At 35.2% G+C, this 23,024-nt stretch overlaps 1 protein-coding gene across 4 annotated transcripts in view; it reads left to right on the forward strand.

The window, feature by feature from the left end:
* LOC138939822 (dystrophin, isoforms A/C/F/G/H) overlaps window positions 1-23,024 on the forward strand; it is a 413,267-nt gene that overhangs the window by 333,292 nt on the left and 56,951 nt on the right. For all 4 annotated transcript variants that reach the window (XM_070308019.1, XM_070308020.1, XM_070308022.1 and 1 more), the window contains 3 exons: window positions 5,962-6,106; window positions 11,983-12,106; window positions 19,459-19,625. In XM_070308019.1, the coding sequence (XP_070164120.1) occupies window positions 5,962-6,106; window positions 11,983-12,106; window positions 19,459-19,625 (436 nt within the window). The remainder of the gene's footprint in view (window positions 1-5,961; window positions 6,107-11,982; window positions 12,107-19,458; window positions 19,626-23,024) is intronic.

The raw sequence follows: 23,024 nt of genomic DNA on the forward strand, positions 1-23,024 counted from the left end.
ATCAAAGGGTTTTATCGAGTGAATATCTGCGTTTACTATAATGTGGTTTGCCGAGTCGATAACAACTATGCTAGGATCTGTCGTGAAACAGCGCGACGAATGAATTTTCGCGATATTCGGTCAGAATCACCGTCAGTCCTCGGAACGAGGTAGATGTTTATCGACGTGTAAAGAAAGGATAAGAGGTTGAAGCGTGGTAACATTTCGTTTTATAAGGGTGACGTGTCGTGAATAATGAATGCGCTCTGCGATGGATCAATTTTGTGATTCAAGATTGCGTTTTTACAGTGACAGAGTTTTCTTAAATAAGAACAAGATGGGAAACTAACAATCATTATTTATTAGAATAAACGGAAAGAAAAATAGCAATGCAATAAAAAAAGATTTATTATATATACTAACGATAACATTAGCCAATCGAGTCGAATTATAAGAAGAATGTAAATTTATTTTTATTTTATTAATATATATGTAGCTTGTATTACATATTTTCAAAAATCAGCGCGTTTAATTTAACGGACAGTTTGACAATGAGAAGGATTTGTTCAAAGATGAAATGTAATAATGGATATTGATAGCCACCGATATCCATATCATTATATCCGTAAGCGTATTTGTATCGATTAACTCATAATAATATATTTAACATTGCTCTCGTGAAAGATGTTTCGTTGGTATTATACATTACTACGCGAAATATTTATGGGCAAATTTCGCATTCGTCGCTATTTCAATACTAATTTCGTCTAGAGGCGAAATTTATTTATAACGCCAATTAATTCAACGCGAACCACATGGCGGATTGGCGATGTTATCGAGAGATCGATGGCCACAATGAATTTTGATAGCTCCCTACGGAATTACATTGACTATCGGGATTTAATACATTTCTCCATTGTTAGAATACAACGGAATAGCGGAAATATACAAATATTGATAGAATAGATTACCATTTAGCATAAAAACTGTGACAAAATTTTCTTCAAATCAAATAAAAGTAAACTTTCATAAATCTGAATAGTTTTGATTCAGCAGCAATAAACGTTACATCTTTTTATCAAATGGATTGTCACATGTGAAATGTATATTATTATACATTCATAAATTCATATGCCTTCCGACGTTTTGCAGAAACTTACAATTTTCTGTCGCATAAATAATACAGAATAGAGTTGAAACCGTATTGTAGATTTCCATGGAGACTACTGGTATTCATGAAAATCTGTCTCTCAATGAATTTCAGTGATTTCGGTAGTAAAATATAACATTTTCATGGAACAATATTTTCTCATAAATTATTTCGTTACTATACCTAATGTTTTAGTTTATTTTTATTTTGCAATCAATATCTCTATATATCAGAATCTCTATATTATCTATATAAAAGCTGTTGTAATTGGCAGGAAAATAATTTTCAAACAAGCTTGCTTTACTTTCATTTCAAATTGTTGCAATATTGATTTCCTATTATTATAAAATTTCGTTATCACTTTTTTTTTTTTTTTTTTTTTTTTTTGCAGAAATCGTATTATTGCGATTTTCATGAAAAAGAGAAAAGGTTTTGTTAAAGATATTTTATATAAATATTTGATATATATTTATTTATATAATTATATTAAAATTGATGAATGTATCTTTGATTACGCGTTTTCAATATTTGAAATATTTTTACGGATCAAATCCTCTCTATTATACGATATATCTCCATTATTTTCTTCCTTTACGAGGAAGGAAACATTCACTTTTCGTCGAGTACGTAGTCGTATGCAGAGAGTAACTATCGTACTAAACGACTTTTATTACTCGGCAAACAATTGCGTTGTCGTCACGCGTAACTTTATCAATAAAATCTTAATGCTACGGCGTTGTTCATGATTTATTTACTTGAGGCTACGACGGGACTTTATTGAGTGAGCGCGAGATACGTGACATTTCTTCGGCAGATTTTTATAGCCGTCCAGGAAATTCCTTGATGATTTATTTTACATCGGCCTGACACGTCGTAAAGATCGCTCGCCAGCAGGGCAATGTTCGTTCGCGAACAGGGCGACAAAGTAGCACCGCTCACTGAACATTCAATTGAAATGCGATCGCACGAACGAGAAGTATATCTCTTTTCGCGAGTAAAGGCTCCCCTGTTTCTGGCAGTCGGACGACGAGCGAAAATAAATGTTCCGCCAAATTCGCTTTCGTGACCGTAAGATTCCATTGCTGACATAGGTCCGACGTACATCCTATTAATCACACGGACCTCGCTTTTTCTCAATTATACGACGATAAATCGCCGGTATCTATATATGAGCAGTGATTAATTAAAATTAATAATTCCCGGACGCGCGGATTTAATAATGAATCTTGACGAGTACGGTATGCGATGAAATAAAAAATTAATCTTTCCTGTGAAAAAAAAAAAAAAAAAAAAAAATATTGTATTATTACGATAAAAAAAAAATATACATAAAACGCATAAAAATGAAATAATATTCAAATTGTTTAATTTAATATATATAAAATTTTGTATTTACAATTGCTCTCTCTTTCTAAATATTATTTATCACAATCTCAACTAATTTAATTTTCCATGCTAAACTTTAAGATTTTACAATTTTTAAGAAATTAAGGCTTTTCCTTTTTTCGTATTGTTTGTTGGAAAAAAAAAAAAAAAAGATAGAAGATTACAAGATTGAACCTCTTCCATCCCATATCATTGTACAAACATGTATTCTATAAAGTACGCTGCTGTCAGTTAATTGTTATTAGAAGTTATAAGCGCTGTGAGCGATTGCAAATGGTGGGTAAAGAATTCTCACAATTCGAATAAAAATCTTTAATATTAATATTTTTATTAAAATAATACTTCATCTTTAATTCCTAATTCTAGTCAAAGTTGCAATTCTACAAATTAATTTATTTCATTATCTCTGTTCTATTAAATCCCAATACAAAAAGCCAATATCTTCGAAAAGGATAAGGTCACTATTCCGCAAATTAATTTCCTTCACGCGACTGCGTTGTGCGAGTTTTCTCGAGCAAACATCAATTCGCTATACTCGGAATGAGAGAAGTTTATTCCCGCGGATTCGTCGGAGCGATGAGGACGATTTCTTTCGGTAACCCCGGTACCCCGCCATCCATCGCGCGAAATATCCTTACGCCCTTATCTCCCTGAAAGAGAAGCGCAATATCATTCGACGTGAGCGTACGTATCTGTGTATACGGATACGTACAATGCGCCTGTGCGCGCGCTCAAATCTCAAAAGTACGCGGGATTCCGCGATATATCCGAACGCGGAGCTGTTTCTTTGCGATACGAGAACGACGTCGCCGGGAGATCTCCGAGAGGGGAAAAGTTGAGGAACGGGAAGGAATTGTTGGATGCGACCTAGTAAGTGGTTGCCCTAGCTGGTGGCGGGTGCAACAATAGCGAAATATAAATCTAAATCCCAACCGCCATCCTTCCCGCTCTCCTTTCGCCCGCGTATCTCTACACCTTTATCTTCCTTTTTCCCGCGAACCTCCGACCGGCGACGATGCTCTTCCCTTAGTCGGTCTTTATTCTCGCCCTAGAATTTCTCTTCCCGCTATTCATCTCTCTTTCGCGCTTCCTACCTCTTTATATCGTTCTCGCATTATGCCTCTGTCTTCCGCTTTAATTCGCCTTACGCAGGGGCTTCTTTATTCTTCGGACCACTTTGGATTTTATCCGCGCACAAGTAGTTCCAACAAGATAATGGACGACAAGTTAAACAGGAAATAAAATAAGAGAGAATACATCGCAAATGTTACTTATCCCTTTTTTTTCTATATTTTCTATATAAAAAGCATTTTTATATTTCTACTACACATTTATAGAGACTTTACGAAATTAAATATATTTCTACACTTTTTTTTTTTTTTTGTTAAGAAGGAGATCAAATTATAACTTTATTATATTTATAATTAATATTAGTTTTTTTTTATCGATGTCATTCGCATAATAATTAGAATCGCTCGTAATAAAGGAATTACAAAGATCAAATTAGCCATCTCTCAAATTTTAGTATTACAATAAAATGAGGGTTTATCAATGTTCCTGTTGTAATTTTTTGCCAGTGTCATATTCATGTCATATTATGCATATTATAAGATTTATACGTGCATATGGAGACCGCGAGACCACTGTCTCGGATACCTACGAGATCGTCTCCTAATTCTTCTCTTTTGAATTATTCTCCATATCCGTCTTATTCGTTGTATCGCTCTAACCCCTTTCGCTTCAGTTTCTTTCTCCCAGCGGTACATATGACGAGTACTCATTCTTCTTGAGACCATTTCCTTCGTATATATATTCAGCTTTTCGCGCTCCCACGCCTTTCAATGATTTCCCACCGGTCTTTCATTTTATTTCACTCTCGTCCACTCAATGGTATTTACTTACTATTAATAAAACACGCAGGTATTATATATACCTTATCGCTCCCTTCAATATTTATCCTTCATTCATTTTTGTCGACTTACCGCGCACCATGTTCGTCGTATCTCTGGGAAATTTTGTCCGCTGCAAACTTCGCCATTTGCATAGTTTCCTTCTTATCTCTTCCATTGAAATATCTTCTTGATCTGATTTTTCTACGCTCTTGCGTTTTTCGTCCGAAATTATTCCGAGACGTTCAATCTACTTGTTTGTCTTAACCAACTTTCTGACGAAGCACCCTCTTTTGCACTTATCAAGGATCGTTGTCTATTCATTCACATCCCTTGATCTTGTCGCCTTGAGCTTCTATCTTTTATTCTTTCTCACTCGAGCCGTCCCTTTTCTACCTTTATTGTCCTACTTGTCTCCTTTCAAAGTCGGTTTGTACACGGGCGCTTTTCGTCATCGTTTGCATCGCTTTTCCCGTATTTTTCCAATTTGCCTGAAATCGTTTTCTTTCTTGGCCGTGATCGGCTTTAGCATCGGTTTCCTTTTTCCCGGTCGCGCACGGTTTACTTGGTCGCGTCAACGCTCGAAATGCTCGTCCGTTTTAATTTTCTCGGGACTCTTTTGCTTCCTGTATTTACCTGTATTTACTCCAACCGTGTTTTATCCGCAAGCATACACCATCTCTGCTCTCGCACTTTTTGAAATTTCTGTCCTTCGATTTACGCTTTCGCGAGAGAGAAGTCACCGTTTTTTTTCTCTCCTTCCATCATACATCCCCGATGTGTTACGCTCCATTCGCTCTTTCCAATCACTTTAGCCTTGATCCACTTATCTTAAGTATCTATCTGTTCCGTCTTATCAATTTATTTCATCACTATTCTCACATCATCGTTCCTCTCTTCTCATTCATCGTCTGATGTTTCTTTTGGCGCCAGCAACATCAAGGCTTTACGTTTATCCTTCTCTCATCCACTTCGCCGCTTTGCCTTACTAGTCTCTTCTTTTTCTTCTATCTCGGCAGCGTCTACCTGTCCATCCCCGACAAATATGTACTACTATTTTTACTTCCATCTATGATGAATCGTTTCATATATTTTTCTCGCCGCTGCATCATCGTATGAAATTCGTATCACGGCATGAATGTCCATCAGCATTTTATCTCGAGAGGACGCAATATCTCTCAGATAGATATCTAAGATAGCATCTACGAATCTTTTAAAATGTGTATGCCATCATTTGGAGACGTAACTTTTTGTCTGATTTTGATTATAATCGCAAAAGTCCAACGCAAACTAATCTTTCGATACTTAATTAATGCTTTATCATTATCGTTTATTTTAAATACTACTTTCATTGAAAACTGAATATTACGATGTTAACTTATACCCATATTATCTAAGTATACTTGTATGCATCGTGTGTATTCGTATTTGTATTACAAAATAAATATATAAGGAACAGCAATATTTTTTTAACATTTGTGAATATTTGTAAATATTTTAGGATTTAATATAGAATAGTAATTATTATAAAGCACGTATATTTTTTTTTCTGTGCAGAAATCGTTTGGAAAGCAACACGGAACATTGGAATGCTTTGCTGCTATCGTTGCGCGAACTCATTGAATGGGTGATAAGGAAAGACACAGAGCTCACCGGCTTAGGACCCGTTTGCGGCGATGTGGCTGCGCTACAAAAACAACAAGTAAGTTACCAAATGTTGTTTCGCGTACAGATTACTTTGGTTTCTGTTTCGTCGAGTCTCGATTAGTCCACGTAAACTCGTGTGAAAAATATGCAAAGTTTACTTTTCTCAGACGAGCGTACTCTATTTTCAGTTCACGTCAACGGCATCAATTTTGAACTTTCAAGTCAAATTATCTGAATATGACTTATACCTAAAATCGATTTCGCATAGTCATTCTTTGAGAAACTCGCGAGTTTTCACCTCGGATACTGTAGACAAGCGAGTGTTCAACTGTCTCTTTGAAACGCGGCAGCTCGTGCAGAATGAACGTTCACGTATTCTCACCGCGTATGCGTGTCAAGCTTCACGGAAACGCACATCTCGATTATGTATTGTCACGTCAATTGTTCGCTAAACGGTTTAGTTGAATTCATTGTCGAATTTACTTAATTAAATTAATATTTAGTTCACTAAATTTTGTTTAATAGAAACATATTTTCTATTTATTTTAAAGAAATCTTTGAATGATATTGTCTTATCTCTCTTTTATATTAAAATATCTTTTTCTCTAATATTGTGTAATATTCTAAATTATAGATATGCGCTAGCGCTCTATTCAAAATGAAATTAGCACCGATTATGTGGTACCATAATCTATTAAATAATTCGTTTTACTCTCTCGAATTAATAACCATTAATTCTTTTAAAAATTGAACATGCTCGTTCACACAATTGAACGTATCCAAAGATATACATCCGATGCAACCGTGTTAATTTATACGAGTATCCTTCGCGCGATAGTGTACAAAGGCAGACTAGTAGTTTGGATTAATCCTGATTAGAACGAGCGTGTTGCCGGCAGAAGCGTCTGTATCATATACAATACATAGATAGCGAGTCCGAGTGTACGTAGATGATAAGCCTTATGTTCCTCGACCAGATCCTCGATGTCATCGTCCGGTTAGATATGCGTACGTATTTGTCACTTGCGTCGTAGAATACAGGAAATTCCTATCGATTATCCTTAGTTGCTCAAACGAAAGCGTAAAGTGCTCAACCGATTGCGTACTCGTTGGCTTCACGTACTTCTTTCGTAAATATGATTGCTTCGAGACATTTAACACGAAAATGATATTAATTTATTGCAATTATCACGAGGAAAAGATAAATATATATTTTTATAATTTATATTTTTACATTTATCGATGAAAACGGAAAAAATTTCAACAGTGGAGCCTTTAGTTCAGACTTTTTTTTTTTTTTTTTTTTTTAGTATCTCATAATATATATTATTAGAATTAAATTTTGCAGAAAAATATTATCGAACTTTTTCAATTTAATTCGCATTTGACAGTTAAATATAATAACGAGAGATAAATAATATAATCGAATTAAAAATATTATCCATATATTTAGTATTTTGACAAAAAACAAAACGTAACGCAAATATAATTCCGTCTGACAGCGTATTACCTTTTCATGAAAATATTATAAATATCAAAAAGTCTATTCTTCGCGCAATATTTCACTGCAATGCGAAAAATTTGAATATTTCGTTTTAGAGACCCGTTTCGCAGATTTGCGAAAATGTTGCAATCGCATTGCTCAGGTTTTACCCCGCAACATTTCCTACTTGCGTTCTCTACATTCCTTCAGATACAGAATTCAACTCTCGCACTGCAACCGTTTTCCAACAATCGTTTCCTAACGTGATTGTTTATCCAGACTTCCCTCCGTAGATCCAATTAAGATCATTTTTCCCGACACCTCAAACCTTTAATCTCCTCAGTTCTCGATTGTTTTTCTTTTTTCATATTCATCAGCGAAATAACGTGGCAATTTAAATGAACGACGTTCGTGTAATTATCGTCGACGAGATTATCGTTACGGTTTGAAATTTGATACGCCATCGGGAAATTGCGGTTAATACAAATCGATCATACGCAGATTCAATTTAAATGACCTGCCAGTAATTAATAAATCCTACCCTCATGCATATGCATCGATTTTAAATAATTTCGCAAATATTCTTAACACATGTAAACCCGTGTGAAATTCTGAAGCGTTTACCTGCAGCGATTTTAATTATGCATTGTTGATTTTATTAACGCTTGACGACGGAGACGCGGCTCTTTTCTTGGACGGTTAAGCCACGCTCGCTTGCAATATTATTATAGACACTAGCCTTTCATTTACCCATCCTGTAATTAAAGCCTGTAATTAAAGCCTTAAGTGAATTAAAGCATATATGTAAAACAGTGGCAGTGATAACTGTGCAACCGATCAACATTTGAGAAGCTATTGAACTTGGCAGTCGTCAAGAAGTATTTGAAGAATTATTTTTATTTCTATCACAATAATTATTTTACTATAAAAAATATATTTTATCGTTGATATACCATTTTATAAAATAAATTATTTGACGCTTCTTACATTTAGAGCATATTTCTATAGGAGTCCGGCGAACTGCCGTTGCGTAAATTGAATTTTGCGATAAGACACACGAGCGCACAGAGCGAGATCTTGAATTTTATAAACGTTCGCGAAACTTTTATAAGTATTAAAGTGACACGCAATAGCAAAGCGATTTCATTTCATCAGATACAAAACTGCACCGCTGCATTGAACTGACACTCGTCTCGGTATCGAAATTTCGAAACGAGGGTTGCGCGTAATTAAAAGAGCGTTTATTGCGTCCACGCAATCGGAATGAAAGCCGATCGCGCGCGCAATTAGTCGCCCCCGCAACGACGTCATGTAACGAGCGTCGACGGTCGTTTCTCTTACGCGAACCGCCCTGAAAAATTCTATTCGTTCGTGAGCGAGCGTGGATCGATATTCCGACCGTCGTGTAAACTCGCGCGTACGTAAACGGCGTCGTTAAATTCGCGGCGACGAACGCGCGCGCCTGCATTTTATACGATTTTCGCGCGAGTACAATTTGTGAATGAAAACGGCCGCGATATGCACGGGCCTACGCCAGAGGGGATACTTCGATCGTAGAATCGTACCGATTCGCGGCACGTCGCGATGGATTTTAATTTCGCGACGAAACTGCGCGATGAGAGAGTATGCGTATCTTTTACGCACTCTAACGGACGCTCACCCTCGCTTTTCGTCAAGCCCATTTTTATCCCGTGCACCTACGGTGCGAACGATTGATATTTTCGTTTCTGGCCTTGCCACGTCGGAATTTTCTCTCTCCGTACGCGACAACGGTCGCGTTTGCAAGTTATTTTTCGGAGGAGCACTTTAGTCGAGTATCGACTCTCGAAATTTATGCCAGTGTGTTTCTTTCGGCTTGGGAAAGCCCGGATCTCCCGCCGCAGCGTTACCCCAAATGTTTACGGAGAGGTCTGTCGACGCTCGTGTGGCTCGTGAAACATTTAATGGACCTGATGGACAATAGCGTAGGATTCGTCTGCGCGGATAAATCGTAAATAAAAAATAAACAGACCTTTGTTGAGAAAAAAATCTATTTGGGGAATGAGATTATGAGAACTCTACTCTGGATATTCATTTACACTTATTAATCAGCCAACTGATCATTCGGTGTTTAAATTTCTTTTCGTTTGGTTACATCGTATGTATAAAATAGGAAAAGTTATTTTTTTCTCCATAGAATTTTATAATGCATTTAATAATTTGATGCGTCGAAACAATTTTATTATTGGTTGCAGCACATGCGTGTATATGGTAAAATACGAGAGAAAGAGCACGTTTTATTCTATGATAAAATTGTTCTGAAATTAAATTGTTGGTCGTGTAAATATTTCTCTTCTTTGTCCCCTTGCACGCATATTAAATATGGGACAAAGAGCTTTCTTCTTTTTTTTGTGGAACTTTATAAATAATAAAATTGTTTTGAAATACTTTGTCCCTTTTCGTTATGATAATTAAACGGACTACAGTTAAATGCTGAAGATTCTTAGCGTCAGATGCGCATACATTATTGTGATAGACATCGGTGCATTGTTGCCGAACGTATCTTGTAATTAATCTCTCGTAGGATGATAACCGCATTGATAAGAGAACTCGTCATCTTGCTGCAATTAGAAAATGTTCAACTACCTAATTGAACGGATATAGTTCTAATTTAGTCCTTCTAATTTCTTTATTAACGCCTTGACTAGTGGCTAAGCTTGTGTGTCGCGCGTAAATTTTCATGCAATTTACAATCAGAGTATAAATATTTATGACCAATCCGCGTTTGTAATTTATTTAGAGCGCCACAAGGAATTTTAATTCTTTAACAAAACAATAATATATTTGTATAAAAAGATATATGATTTACACTTAAACAAGTGATTTATATTTCGTAAAAAAGGGCCTTGAAAGAAAAATCTGTACAATGAGAATTACGAGGCGCAAGAAAACAAACGCGCAATGAGATTTCTATCACTCACCGCGCGTTGCGTCATCAGTCTTCGAAATGGGAAGCGGGGAAAGAAAATAAGAAAAATATAAGAATGATTAATGACCAGTATATCGTGAAATCTGTGTTCTGCGGAACACCAATTTAACCAATTTATTTATTTAATAGTATATTTTTCTTCTGACAGATTATATCTCTTCTTCAAAATTTATCTCGCAAATTCCCAATTGCTATTAACAAACAAGTGGGGCGACAAATAACTAACAGCTTAAATCACGATGTAAATAATTGTTCCGTATGTCTTACGTTTTATAAAGACAAATTTTAAAAATGATAAATATTATTAGAAATTACGTAACGTACGTCTTTATTTGTTGTGAAATATTTCATATCATGTTATTATTTTCCCAATCGATTTGTAAAAGTATAGGTAAGATCTGCACTTCTAAAGACATATGTGTAATTTTATTCTTAAATAAAAAAAAAACAATTGTTTTTCACCAGCGAATTGATACAACGCTCACTGTGGTTTGCGTTAAAACGCTAAAAAAAAATCGTTCAAAATAATATCGATGCAAGATTGAAAAACAGAATGTTAAATCAATTAATTTATATATTTCGGATATATGTTAAAGAGAACTACGAAAATATACAAATATCAAGTGCAAAGCTAATTACAATCATCAATTACGTTGGTTAATGTAAAGCAATCGCGAAAAGAATCTCTTTAAAAAAAAAAAACCTTGGGCAACCTCGACAGTCAAAAACGCTTGCGATGAATTTTCTTCTCGTAGCGACATAAAAAAAGACGGAAACTAGATGAACATGTCGTCTGGGCGTCTTTCGACGTGCAGAAAGAAACTCGTGGCGTCTTGCCCGCAGCAAATCCTTAACCTCATGAACGAGAAATAATCTCGTTAACCAGCAGGCGTGCAATATCGTTAGAGTGCCTTTTTATCCACTCGACTTTTTTTCTCGTCGACTGCAGTGGGCTAATTTTCAAGCCCGCTGTAGCGTCTCGTCAACTGCAATTGCGAATACATATGTATGTTGATGTTCCTGCGCCGCGACACACTACTAGTGTCCGATGATATAATATTTACGTTATAAAATTGTAATGTAAAAAAAAATTTTATTATTTAATTTTGTCATCGTATTATTTTGTAAAAAAAAGTCTATAAATAATTACAATATTTTCCCGTTCTCTTAATATGTCCGTTTTGGCGTTTATAAATGTATTTATGCTTTTTTTTATTAATTGCTTATTAAATTAATTAATATCCTAGAGTTTGCAAATAATGCTTTTAAAGTAATATAACCGAGTCATCGACATCAGTTCCAATCTATCTATCTTATTTATCGCAGTCAACAGACGAATTTACTCAAGGCAAAGTTGATTTTTTAAAGCCTCTTTGGCGACGAAGAGTTGATTCGTCAAGGGAAAACCTGGCACTGCACCAGACACCGATGCTCCTTGTCTCGTTATTTTTGTTTCACGATTTACGTTTCTCCTTCACAGGACGACCATCGTGGCTTCAGGAGACAGCTGGAGGACAAACGACCGGTCGTGGAGAACAATTTGCTGAGCGGCCGCCAGTACATCGCCAATGAGCCTCCTCTGTCCGACACATCGGACTCCGAAGGTACGTGAATTATGAATTATATTATATAAATCATGATTTAATGATTTTTCTTCTTTGTTACAACTAACAATTTTTAATAACATATTAACACACGTAATAGTATTTTATAAGAATATTGCACGTAAAAGACAGATTATTAATATTTTACGATACACGTAATATATTGTATACTATTTTACGAATAGAAAATGTTCTTGATAATAATAAAAGTAATTATAAGAGTGCAAATTTTGCACTTTTCATTTTTTCGTAGTATATATATATTCTTCTGCGCTTGAATTTTTTAAAATCACTTTTGTGTATATTATGAAAATATTATAAAAAAAGGCTTGGAGATCGCTCTACTTTGTTCGCACGAACAAACATCTCGCGAAAGAACAAAGAAAAGCGGCCAAGTCATTCGTCGTTAGTTCCGTGAAACCACCTCATAACGCAAGACTGAGTTTGCCGATAGTGCTGAGTAATTAAGAGCGGTAGTGTGCGCCTTTCAATCTCATCAAATCGCGCTTTTATTCTTGCATTCGTAATTTTTCGTACCAATTACTGGAGGCAAAAACCTCGAGTGTCCCGGCCTATCTCGCCAGTCTATCGGTTTGGAAGAGAGCGCAGGATTTTCCCTCTCTTTGTCTCTGACGCCGTTTGATTTAATTAACGAATTGTTACTGCCGCCATTGTTCTTCCGTTGGTATTCTCGGTGACGTTATTTTTAATCTGTAAGATGAGGCGCTTATCAATCCGTAGTATCTGAAATTTCCATTGTGTTTTTTCCATCATATGGTTTTGTGGCCTAAAAAGTTTGGGGAGCGTAACAAAAATTATTTAAACAATTAAAAGAAAATTTCTCGTATCTCTTTTCCTAAACTGTTGATACGATATTGCGATGAAATGAATAAAAATCTTAGGTGAATTACATTATATTTATTGTAATTTGTCATAAACATGAGAAATTTTATTATATTTTTTTCTCTTTCTCTACGTAAACTCGTGATTGTACTTTAATAATTCACACTTTTTCTTTCGAGTTTCTGAATTTTCGCATTAGTTAAAAATTTCGTGGAAAGAAATGAAAATCAAATACCGTGATTGTGTATATTCTGAGTTGTCCACATTGGAAGGTTCTGACAAGTATTTTGCTCTCTCTCTCTTTTTTTTTTTTTTTTTTTTTCTTTCTCGGCTTAATTCGCGGGACCAGAAACGAGCTTCGTTCTTTATTGTCGTTCCTTTTTCAAGCGTAACAAGGGAGAGAACGCGTAACTGCGACGCCTTGAACATTTCATTTACGTAATCCCATCGAGCTATCAAAATGCGGATATTTAAAAATAAGGTAAATATAGCGTAAAAGAGACCCAGCCCCTTGACCTTGATATACAATACATTGTCGAGGACATAATTCTGAGTAACTTTTTCTTCTAATTTAATCGTCGCTCGTTGCTTATTAAAAAGTTATTAACAAAAAAAGTTTGAAATATACCAAAGTACATGCATGGAAGCACGCGCTCGTCTATATCTATTAAAGTGTGATTTTTATAGTATGATGTAATATAGTTATGCAAGTATCTTTTATATAATCATACAACTTTATATACCATTACAAACAATTTTCTTCTTACATAGTATCCCGTTGTATCGTAATATCATTTCAAATATTCGACTCGGAGATAAAATTTCTAGCAGACGCTGTTAACGCGAATCTATCGGGAACCGATATGAAGCGTTTCTAACCAGTTACACACGTACACTTTTCAGTTTTCGTTCTGTATCAGCAACCCTGAGTTGTGAAATTTAGACGAGATGTTTTATTTATATTGCGCCGTCTCTGATTGAATAGAAACAGGAAAAATGAAGTAAGGCACTAAATAATACATCGAGGAGAATCCGAATTTTTTTGATTCGTTGAAAATTTTGGGAGGAGAGGAAGGTTTTATTTGAAATTATTCCGGTTACATTTTTCGGTTACAAATTCAATCTTGTATGAAGAGTAATATAAATTTAATATGGCAAAGATTTTTTAGTTTTACAATTAGTTCTATTGCCTATCGTTGTGTGCGGTTTTTATCAAACGGATCAAATATTTTTCAATAAGAATCTATTGTACACGTGGCTTAATATAAAAAAAATAAATCATTATATTTACCTATATCAGTATGCATGCATTTTGAGAATCTCATCCTTAATCTTATATGTAAATAAAAATAATAATTATATTTATATTCTTTCTTTGTAATAATTTATATATCGATATATATATATATATATATATATATATAGGTTTATATTTTTCATATTTATGCTTTTGCGTTTTGTATAAAAATTGTACACTATATTTATTCATGCTTTTACTTAATTTTTGTGATAAGGCGAATGTTTACACTACGTTGGTTAGAAAAAGAAATTATTGCGGCTGAGTAAATGTAATTCCGTCACAAACCATATGGGATTTTCAATCGAATTACAACTATAATAGTACATTGGTACCGATGGAAGACTCGGGGGTTTTAGAAGAAAAGAGAATCCCCGAGAGGGATTGAAAACTTGTAGGACTCGCTGAAATCCCGGAGGAAGGTACGACATAGTCTGGCGTATACGTATTCTTCTTCCAACTTGCGCTATCGCACGTAATTAATCGATAAGAGATACTTATTATTCTCGATACTGCTCGTTGTTAAACGTAGTTGTTACATAGCAAACTCGATCTTTTTATCGGAAGAATTGTAAAGTTTTTATCGCAACATAACTTGTTTAAATGATTGATGGTTTCGAAATTCATTACAAGTGCGGAAACATTTATACGATGTTTTTGTTGCAATATTTATAGTATGCTTTTTAATAACAAAGAGAGAATTTATAGATTATTAATAAAGTGTTATATGCGTTAATTGATAAAAAACCGTTTTTCGAGAAAAATCAATCTATAAAAATTTTACTTGACATATTTTGAATTTTTAACACACACGCGTATCGACGTCACTGAGTGATTGTAATTATCATCAGAATATATCGCGCGATTGATGAAATATCGTCAAATATCGAAATAGCTAAATGACGATAATTTAAGCAAGTTTTGATCAAATGTTCATTAGTCTCCGTCAAAACGAAATTTAATTTACTTTGGAAATATATTCGTGCAAACACGCTCGCTAATGCTATTGTCGTCAAACTATATTCAGTGCCAGATTGTACATATGAGATTAATTCGTAAAGTCAATAATCGATACTGTCCGGTTAAAAATATATACATGGTGGGACCATTTATATCGAGACACCTAAATATCTAAAAAAATAAAGCAAGATAGAAAGAAATGTTTCGGACAAAAGTTGTTCGGTTCTAAGGGGGTTATAAGATGGCGTCATTAGTTTCATCTTGAGTGGAGGCGCTTCGGAAATTTCAATGTCAATCTTGTTTTATTTTCTTTACACCAATTGACGTCTCTCATTTTTTCAGCTTAAAATATTAAGGTAACATTATTGCAAAATAAATAATTTTATGAGATATTTTATAGTTTATTGTAAAATTATGTCCAAGTAAAGTAATAAAATAAAGTATAAAATATCTCGTAAACTATTAAACTTTTGGCCATTGTACCCCTATAACTTTTTATGCAAAATATTGCAAGGAATCGATTTATGTAAAAAATTGGGATTTCCATTTAAAAATACAAGATATATATATATATATAGATTTTTAATCCGTGCAAAATATTCCGTGCAAAAAGACTTGAATGAATTAAAATGATATCTTAAAAAGAAGATTTGTGAATCTTATGCTATACAACAATAGTCACGTTTATGTAAATTTGATAAGAAGCAGAGATATTCAATCATATTTTTGATACATTTTATACTTTAGCCTTTAGCCAATCATTCATTGAGACAATGTATGTATATATCATTGAAAATCATATTATTTATTAAACGCTCATGTTATACCATTTCGTATTAATATCGTAATTTACATCTATGTCTCCAATACAAAATATGTAATTTGTCCATCGCTTAAATCGTTACTCCTATGCCGCGGTTTTCAGAGCCGCGATCGTTGTCATTCACCGTACCTCTTGTCATATCCTACGTAAGATCCCGGTAAAACCACAACGATAGTTTCGCTCTGCGTAGAGAACGGATTTGATCCCAATAACGTAGATGCGGCCGGGGCTCCTGCGAGCGGGCAACTCCGGGCAGCGGCCACGCGCGGTTTCGCTCATTCCATAGGAAGTCACGTTTGGCGAAACGTGCCCTGCATCGACTGCTGCCCGGCTGCGTCGCGCAACGTCGATAAATTTCTGGTAGAGTAACATCGCGCCGTAAGACTGGATTATATAATTCCGACGTTGAATTCGCCGGCGCGAATTATTCGCGAACTTTGCTAGCGGTTCCCGATCCGAGCGGAACTAGGACTTTGTATTTTTATCGGTAGAATTTTTATCAGCGTGAAAGAAGGATCGATTTTATTATTTTATATCTCTACTAAATGTCTCGAAATGTAATAAAGCAATCAGAATATTATGTTTATATTATTATATTATTTTGATTATTATAATTATTATATAATTTTATTATGTGTCAAATAATTATTTTGGCATATAATTTATGACACTTTTCCTCATATTGCTCGATCTAAGAAGGAATTAGCGTGACACCAGGGATGTGGAAATATATCTAATAATTAAATTACTATTAATTTAGATTGACGTTTACATTTTTTCGATATACCATATTTCTTATCATTATTTCGTATCAAAATTGATGAGAATCCTTTATGTTCTAGAAAAATACGAAAAACGTTTGATAAATTTCCTATATTTTTGAGCTTCTATAATTTACTAGCACATTATTACGTCTACAGTTACGTCCGCGAATTGAAATCGATTGGGCCGTACATCTTATCAGAACTCCTAGCTCCTTCTTAGAATGATCGATGAAATGGAAATAGTTGACCTAGAATAGTTTTGCTTCTTCTTAATTGCGATTATCATAGCTAAGAATAAATACGGTGTAATTTTCAAATACTGTCAGAATCTATGTCAATAAGAATAAGAATCTTCAATTGTACTATTCAGAATAATTAGAAAATCTTGGAAGGGTAGATTGAATCAAGAACGTTGCGAATTAAAAAAGTTACTTTATATCCACGTAATTAGCAAAAGTCAATTTTTTTATTGCTTTTTAATTCAAATACTAATTTAGAAAAAATAATTTCCGACACTGGACAAATTAAAAGAAATGCTGTTTAATGACAATATATACTTTCTAATCATTTATTAAATAGTTAAATAGCTATATATAAATAAATAAATTAGTTGTAATATTGTGAATTATAATTGTAATACGTTTCGTAAATAACAAGTGGGATGAAAACTTTGCATTTTTTAAATATGAAATTTTCGACACTTTCACTCTCATATCGCTCGATAACAGCTGTGGGATTTATATTCCACTCTTTAGAAAGCCTCGTCGATATTTCCATCTCCGTCATCCGCTTCCTATACTTAAATCTGGACGCTATGGCGAAGGAAGAAAGAATTAGCGTGACACTCCGGGGATGTAGATTAAAATGAGGTTGGGAAAGTCAGCAAACAGGAACTAGATAAACTAGCGGCGCACGTGTTCGGAAAGTAGAGCGTCAACTGTTGAATAGATGGCTTAGTAATGAAGAGCACAGTCTTCTAATTCAATTCGTTCTAGATTGTTTTCCTCTTTTTTTTTTTTTTTTTTTTTTTCCCCGATCCGTCTTGTTGGTTCCGCGATCGTGCTCCTTCTTTTCGCACTCCTCCTTTATTTAGAGAATAGAAGCTGCATCCGACTGGTTCATTCCACCTGTCGATCTCTACAAGGGAGATCAGTACATGATAATAGGGAAAGGAAATCTTAGGTTGCGCGCATTTCTTATCGCGGATATCTCAAATCATGGAGCTGTGCGATAAAAAGCTTCTCTTTTTTTTATTTTTGTAGCGAATTTATCTGTTTTTTATCTTAAAAGGCGATATAATTTCTGAGAAGTAATCAATCAATCATATATATATATAATATTTAAAACACAATAAAATTACGACTAAAAAGACTATATTTTTATAAGAAATTTATGCGAAATACATATATTTTTCTTGTCTACAATGCGTTCATATTTTGTATCGTGATAAAATAATAACTGCTAAAATAATAACTGCTAATTATTACAAATGCATCGTGCGCACGAAAGTTACACGCTCGTAAGACATAGTGCAAAACACATAATCGTGGCGACAAAATATTTTCCGCGCGCAGGAAACATGCGCCGAGCTTTTCCGCGAGTTGTTACCCATTAGCCGTTACCTAGATTGATCGTTCAATCTCACGTGACCCGGAAGATAATCGCGGCCATGCCTGATGTCCTGTCCCGAGCAAATCGTTTTTCCCCATCTTTTAATATCATCGGTGAACCTTTATCGCGGGATTTACTATCGAACATATCTCCCTGGAAACCCGTAAAAATGCCGAGACGCCGCGCCCGCCGACTCGCGAGAAGCCCTTTTATTTTTCGCCAATCGGGAAACGCGCGTAACGAAGCGTAGAGAGATTGTCGAAACCCGGCTTAGCTATCCGAGCCTATCGCCAGGAATCAATTGTCCTATGAATCACGCATCGTATCGTGCAGCGGACAGTTTTTATGTGCATGTTTAGCATTGATAACGCCGATGCCGCGTACCTATACGCGCCTCCTGCTCCGTTGGCTTCCTATCTACCGCGTGTTATGTTGATTTATGTTCGCGATGTTACCCAGCTGGTCTTCGCGGCGATTCATCCCGCGCATCCACGTTTAATCGCCCGATCACACGTCGAATTTATCGATCGATAGCGCTGTGGAATCAGCAAGGAGATATTTATATTTTTGCGCCATTTCATCGATCCGGACCGACTTTTTTTTCGCGAATACGCCTTCGTACTTATAACAAAGCATAGATTCGCGTACCTTGCATGATAATTTTGATACGGTATAATATGATATCAGAAACATACATCTTTTACCACACGATACGAGGTATCGTGCGCACGTTTTTATCTTCTTTATACAATATCATAAAACTTTAGAAAAATATTGGTAATTAATCCTATTTTCTTACATTTATTACTTATTATCTTATTACTAATAAATATTATTTTTTTTAACATATAAGATACAATCGGAGGATACGTTAAAATAATATTGTAAGAGGTCTTTCATTATTTCTATAACAAACATTGTACAAAATACAGTGTCAATATTTATCTACATTTGCGAGATAACAAAAGCATAGATAACTAAATGAAAACTAGAATTGTGTAGATTTGCCCTGGAAAATGTTTAATGGTTTATCCTCTATTTGCTTTTTCTATAGCAGGCAGAGAATTGGACGGCGATTCCAGAGGATACAGAAGCGCCGAGGAGCAGGCGCGCGAATTGACGCGGAGCATTCGCCGCGAAGTGAATAAACTTTCGGAGCAGTGGAACGCTTTAATCGAACGTAGCGATGCGTGGAAGCGGAAACTCGACGACACCTCTAACGTGAGTTACTCTATCTATAACCTTACTCCATTCTCACTTACGATCGAAAAGCCGCTTATATTCGAAATGGTATTTTCCCTGATGTGAATACCAATTTTTTTTTTTTTTTTTTTTATTTATTCTTCGCGGAAATAAATCCCGCGCGGTTTCATCCCTGACATCGGGTATATTTAGATGAAAAAGTTATTTCGAGGATCGAACTTTCCGAGAAATTATTTCTTCTCTCGAATGTATAGAGATAGAATCGTGTAAATTGCAAAAAATTACGCGAATAATTTTACACGGCTTTTAGAATTATTGCGAAGTCGAGAAATATATCGCACGTATATATCGATTTTAGAATTATGTAAGTAGAGCTGCGATTATCGATGACGCATGTTAGGTGTATTTTGTATGCGTACGCATTATATTATATGTAATTTAAAGAAAAGACAAATGGTTGATTGCGAACAAAGATTAATCGATGGATCTCGCTACACAATGTCCATTCATTGAGCGTATAGCGAATAATTGTGAGAGATGAAATTTATCGTTAGTACATGTATATTTGCTAATACAGTTTTAGATGCTTAGACACGAAATTTCTGATTTATACGATATATCTCGATGAGCAGATAAGAGCGATGATAGATGGTGTTAAGAGTTTTGCAAGAATTAATTGATATTTTGTTGTTGGGCATAATGTGTAAACTTAAATGAAGCGCAAAACTTGAAGTTTCCTTGCGGGCTGCAAGCAAATGCGAAAACTTTGATTTATATTCTTCCCCGGTGCCGCGATATTATGATAGATCGAGATAAGTCCATATAATATTAAGTGCTATCGAAAGTTTAAAATCAACTTTTACGCAAAAGGAACTTAAATAAGAATTCTCTTATGTTTCTTTCATGCGAACATATTTTCTCTTTTATAAGAAAAGGTTCAAATAATTTACATGTATTTATGAAAAATACGAGAAAATAGTAAATGATATAAATTTTTCATATTTTTCCAATACCGATCTTTTAATGACATTGGATTAAAAAAAAAAATTAGATTGATTTCTTTCGTTATTTTGGGTCAATATATATATATATATATATATATATATATATATATATATATATATATATATATATATAAATGCAATACTTAAAAATTGTGACTATTACCTCGCAATATCATCTCTTACGTTTTCGACACGAATAGTTTCAAATTGTTATAATTAAATTTTATATAAAATGAGATATCTACTACTCTCTTGTATCGAGATATATCGATAATGCCTGACGGACCATGTATGATGACCGTTAGAAAAGAATACGGGGTATTTGGTCTTAACAAGAATTTTACAAGAGGCCAGTGACGACATCGTTACGTGGCTCAATTTTTCCATCGTATCGCTTTATGATTGCCATTGCAATCTTCTCTATGAGAGGTTCCATTTGTCGGAACGACTTTGCGCTTTAGAAGGAGAGCAACCGGACCATTTATCGGCGAGTACCGAGAAAAGACGTTCGGAAACGAGCTGCTTCGTAGCAAAGACGATCCTTAGACGCTTTCCGGCCAATCGACGCTCGTGTCGCGTCTAATGCCACCGAAATCTCGAGCTCACGTCTTTTTCGATATCGGAAATAGTTCCCATTTCCTGAACGTTCATTTAATCGGGGTTCTACTTTGTATCGCCTGTACATCACTTGTGCCTGATAGGGAGCATAATATAACCATCTTATGGAATTAGGGAGGTACATTTTCCGTTATTACGGGAAAGGCAGAGACTATCATCATTTTTACACACACCAAAAAAAAAAAGAAAAAAAAAATCTCTTATACTCCTGTATATGTATGCACGCGGGCAAATTTCTCAGAAATCTCAACTTAATTTTAAGTCGAATATTGAAGTAGCAATAAATTTTTAGTTATAATTGAAAATAGAATTTTCTATGAGCATGGCTTTTAATTAAATAAGAGAGTATCTTATTGTTTATTTTCTCAAAATCTCTCAGTAGATTTTATTTCTTGTTTTAATTAGACTTTTAATTAGACGTGTACCAAGGGTATCATCACGTAACAATGAATATTAATGCTTCTACTCATATTAACGGAAGATACGTCTCCATAAAAGACAAAAAAAATGAATAGTGGAAAGATTAAAGCGCTATTTAACGTTGAAGATTCTAGAGTTGCGCGAAGTGACACGATTAAATATTCAGCGAGGAAAATTCGTCGACCGACTTTATCAAAGAATGCGCTCTTCAAGTTTAATGCAAACCTTGGCAAAAGCACCATCTCGTGTATACGTGCTTGAGCGAAAAGAGCTTCGCTCCGGAACGGCCTTCTTCCGTAAGAACCGTTTATAAGGATCGCGGAGCGAGGAAGTGAGGGATCCCATGTTCCTCATCCGTGAGGAGATCGAGAATTTATTATTAGACGACAGTAGGACGGGTGTATTCGCGATGCATCAATAATCGTATTCGATTCATCGCTCTCAGGTGCTTAGGTGCGGGCATCGATCCGGCGAATCCGTGAGGCACAAACCGCGCTTTCAAAATGCTCGCGCATCTCTACGCTTGTATTCACGTCGTTGTCGAGATTTAATGCATCCTTTCGTGGATGTAGAATCGCGTTGACTTCCCCGCACGGTCCCCGGTCTCCCTTCGTCGTACACTTGCTTTTCTTCTTTTTCACGCGACATCGCACCCCTCGGTCTCATAAGCGGTTTTACGTGCGTTTTGCATCTCGTTCGCGTGAAAGAACGATACTTGAACGCGCTTGAATATTCCACGGCTGCGTTCGAGAACGTCATGCGAAAATGAATCTTACAGCGGTAGTTTTTGCAAAATAGTCACCCTATTTTTGAAACTTTTTTTACAAAAACAATCCAAAAAAAAAATTTTTTTTTAATTTTACTTTGATTATGATTTTCGTTTCTGTGGAATTAACGTACGTGTTTAAGACGTGTATAAAGATATTTTATATACAGATTATATGAGAAAGTTCTGATCATGATTTTATTCAGAAAATTATCCAGTTCAATTAGATTTGGTTTAATTTTTTTAATTAAAATCGAATCTATATAATATCGTTGTTATTCTATTATGACATTTCACCGACGATGACATCGATTTTGTTATTTAGAATCTTTTAAGACTAAAATAGTCTACATTGTAACGTCGACGTACGAAATATCCTCGAACGAGACGAAATGCCACTAGTAGCGTGATTTGGAACGCGACGCGTACGCATGCCAATCAAACGGAATTCACGATACGAGCACGCAATAACTGATCGCGTGGTAGTTTGCGTACATCGATAATACAGAATAATTCGACGAGGCGACGATGCCGGTCGATCCACGTTCGATCGGTTGTTATTCGCGAGTGAGCTGATTATCGGCCGTATTGGCCGGAAGAATCGTTCGC

This window comes from Polyergus mexicanus, unplaced genomic scaffold, assembly GCF_030449975.1.
Source record: "Polyergus mexicanus isolate NDT 795.1 unplaced genomic scaffold, iyPolMexi1.0 SCAF_15, whole genome shotgun sequence".
Classification (NCBI taxonomy): domain Eukaryota; kingdom Metazoa; phylum Arthropoda; class Insecta; order Hymenoptera; family Formicidae; genus Polyergus; species Polyergus mexicanus.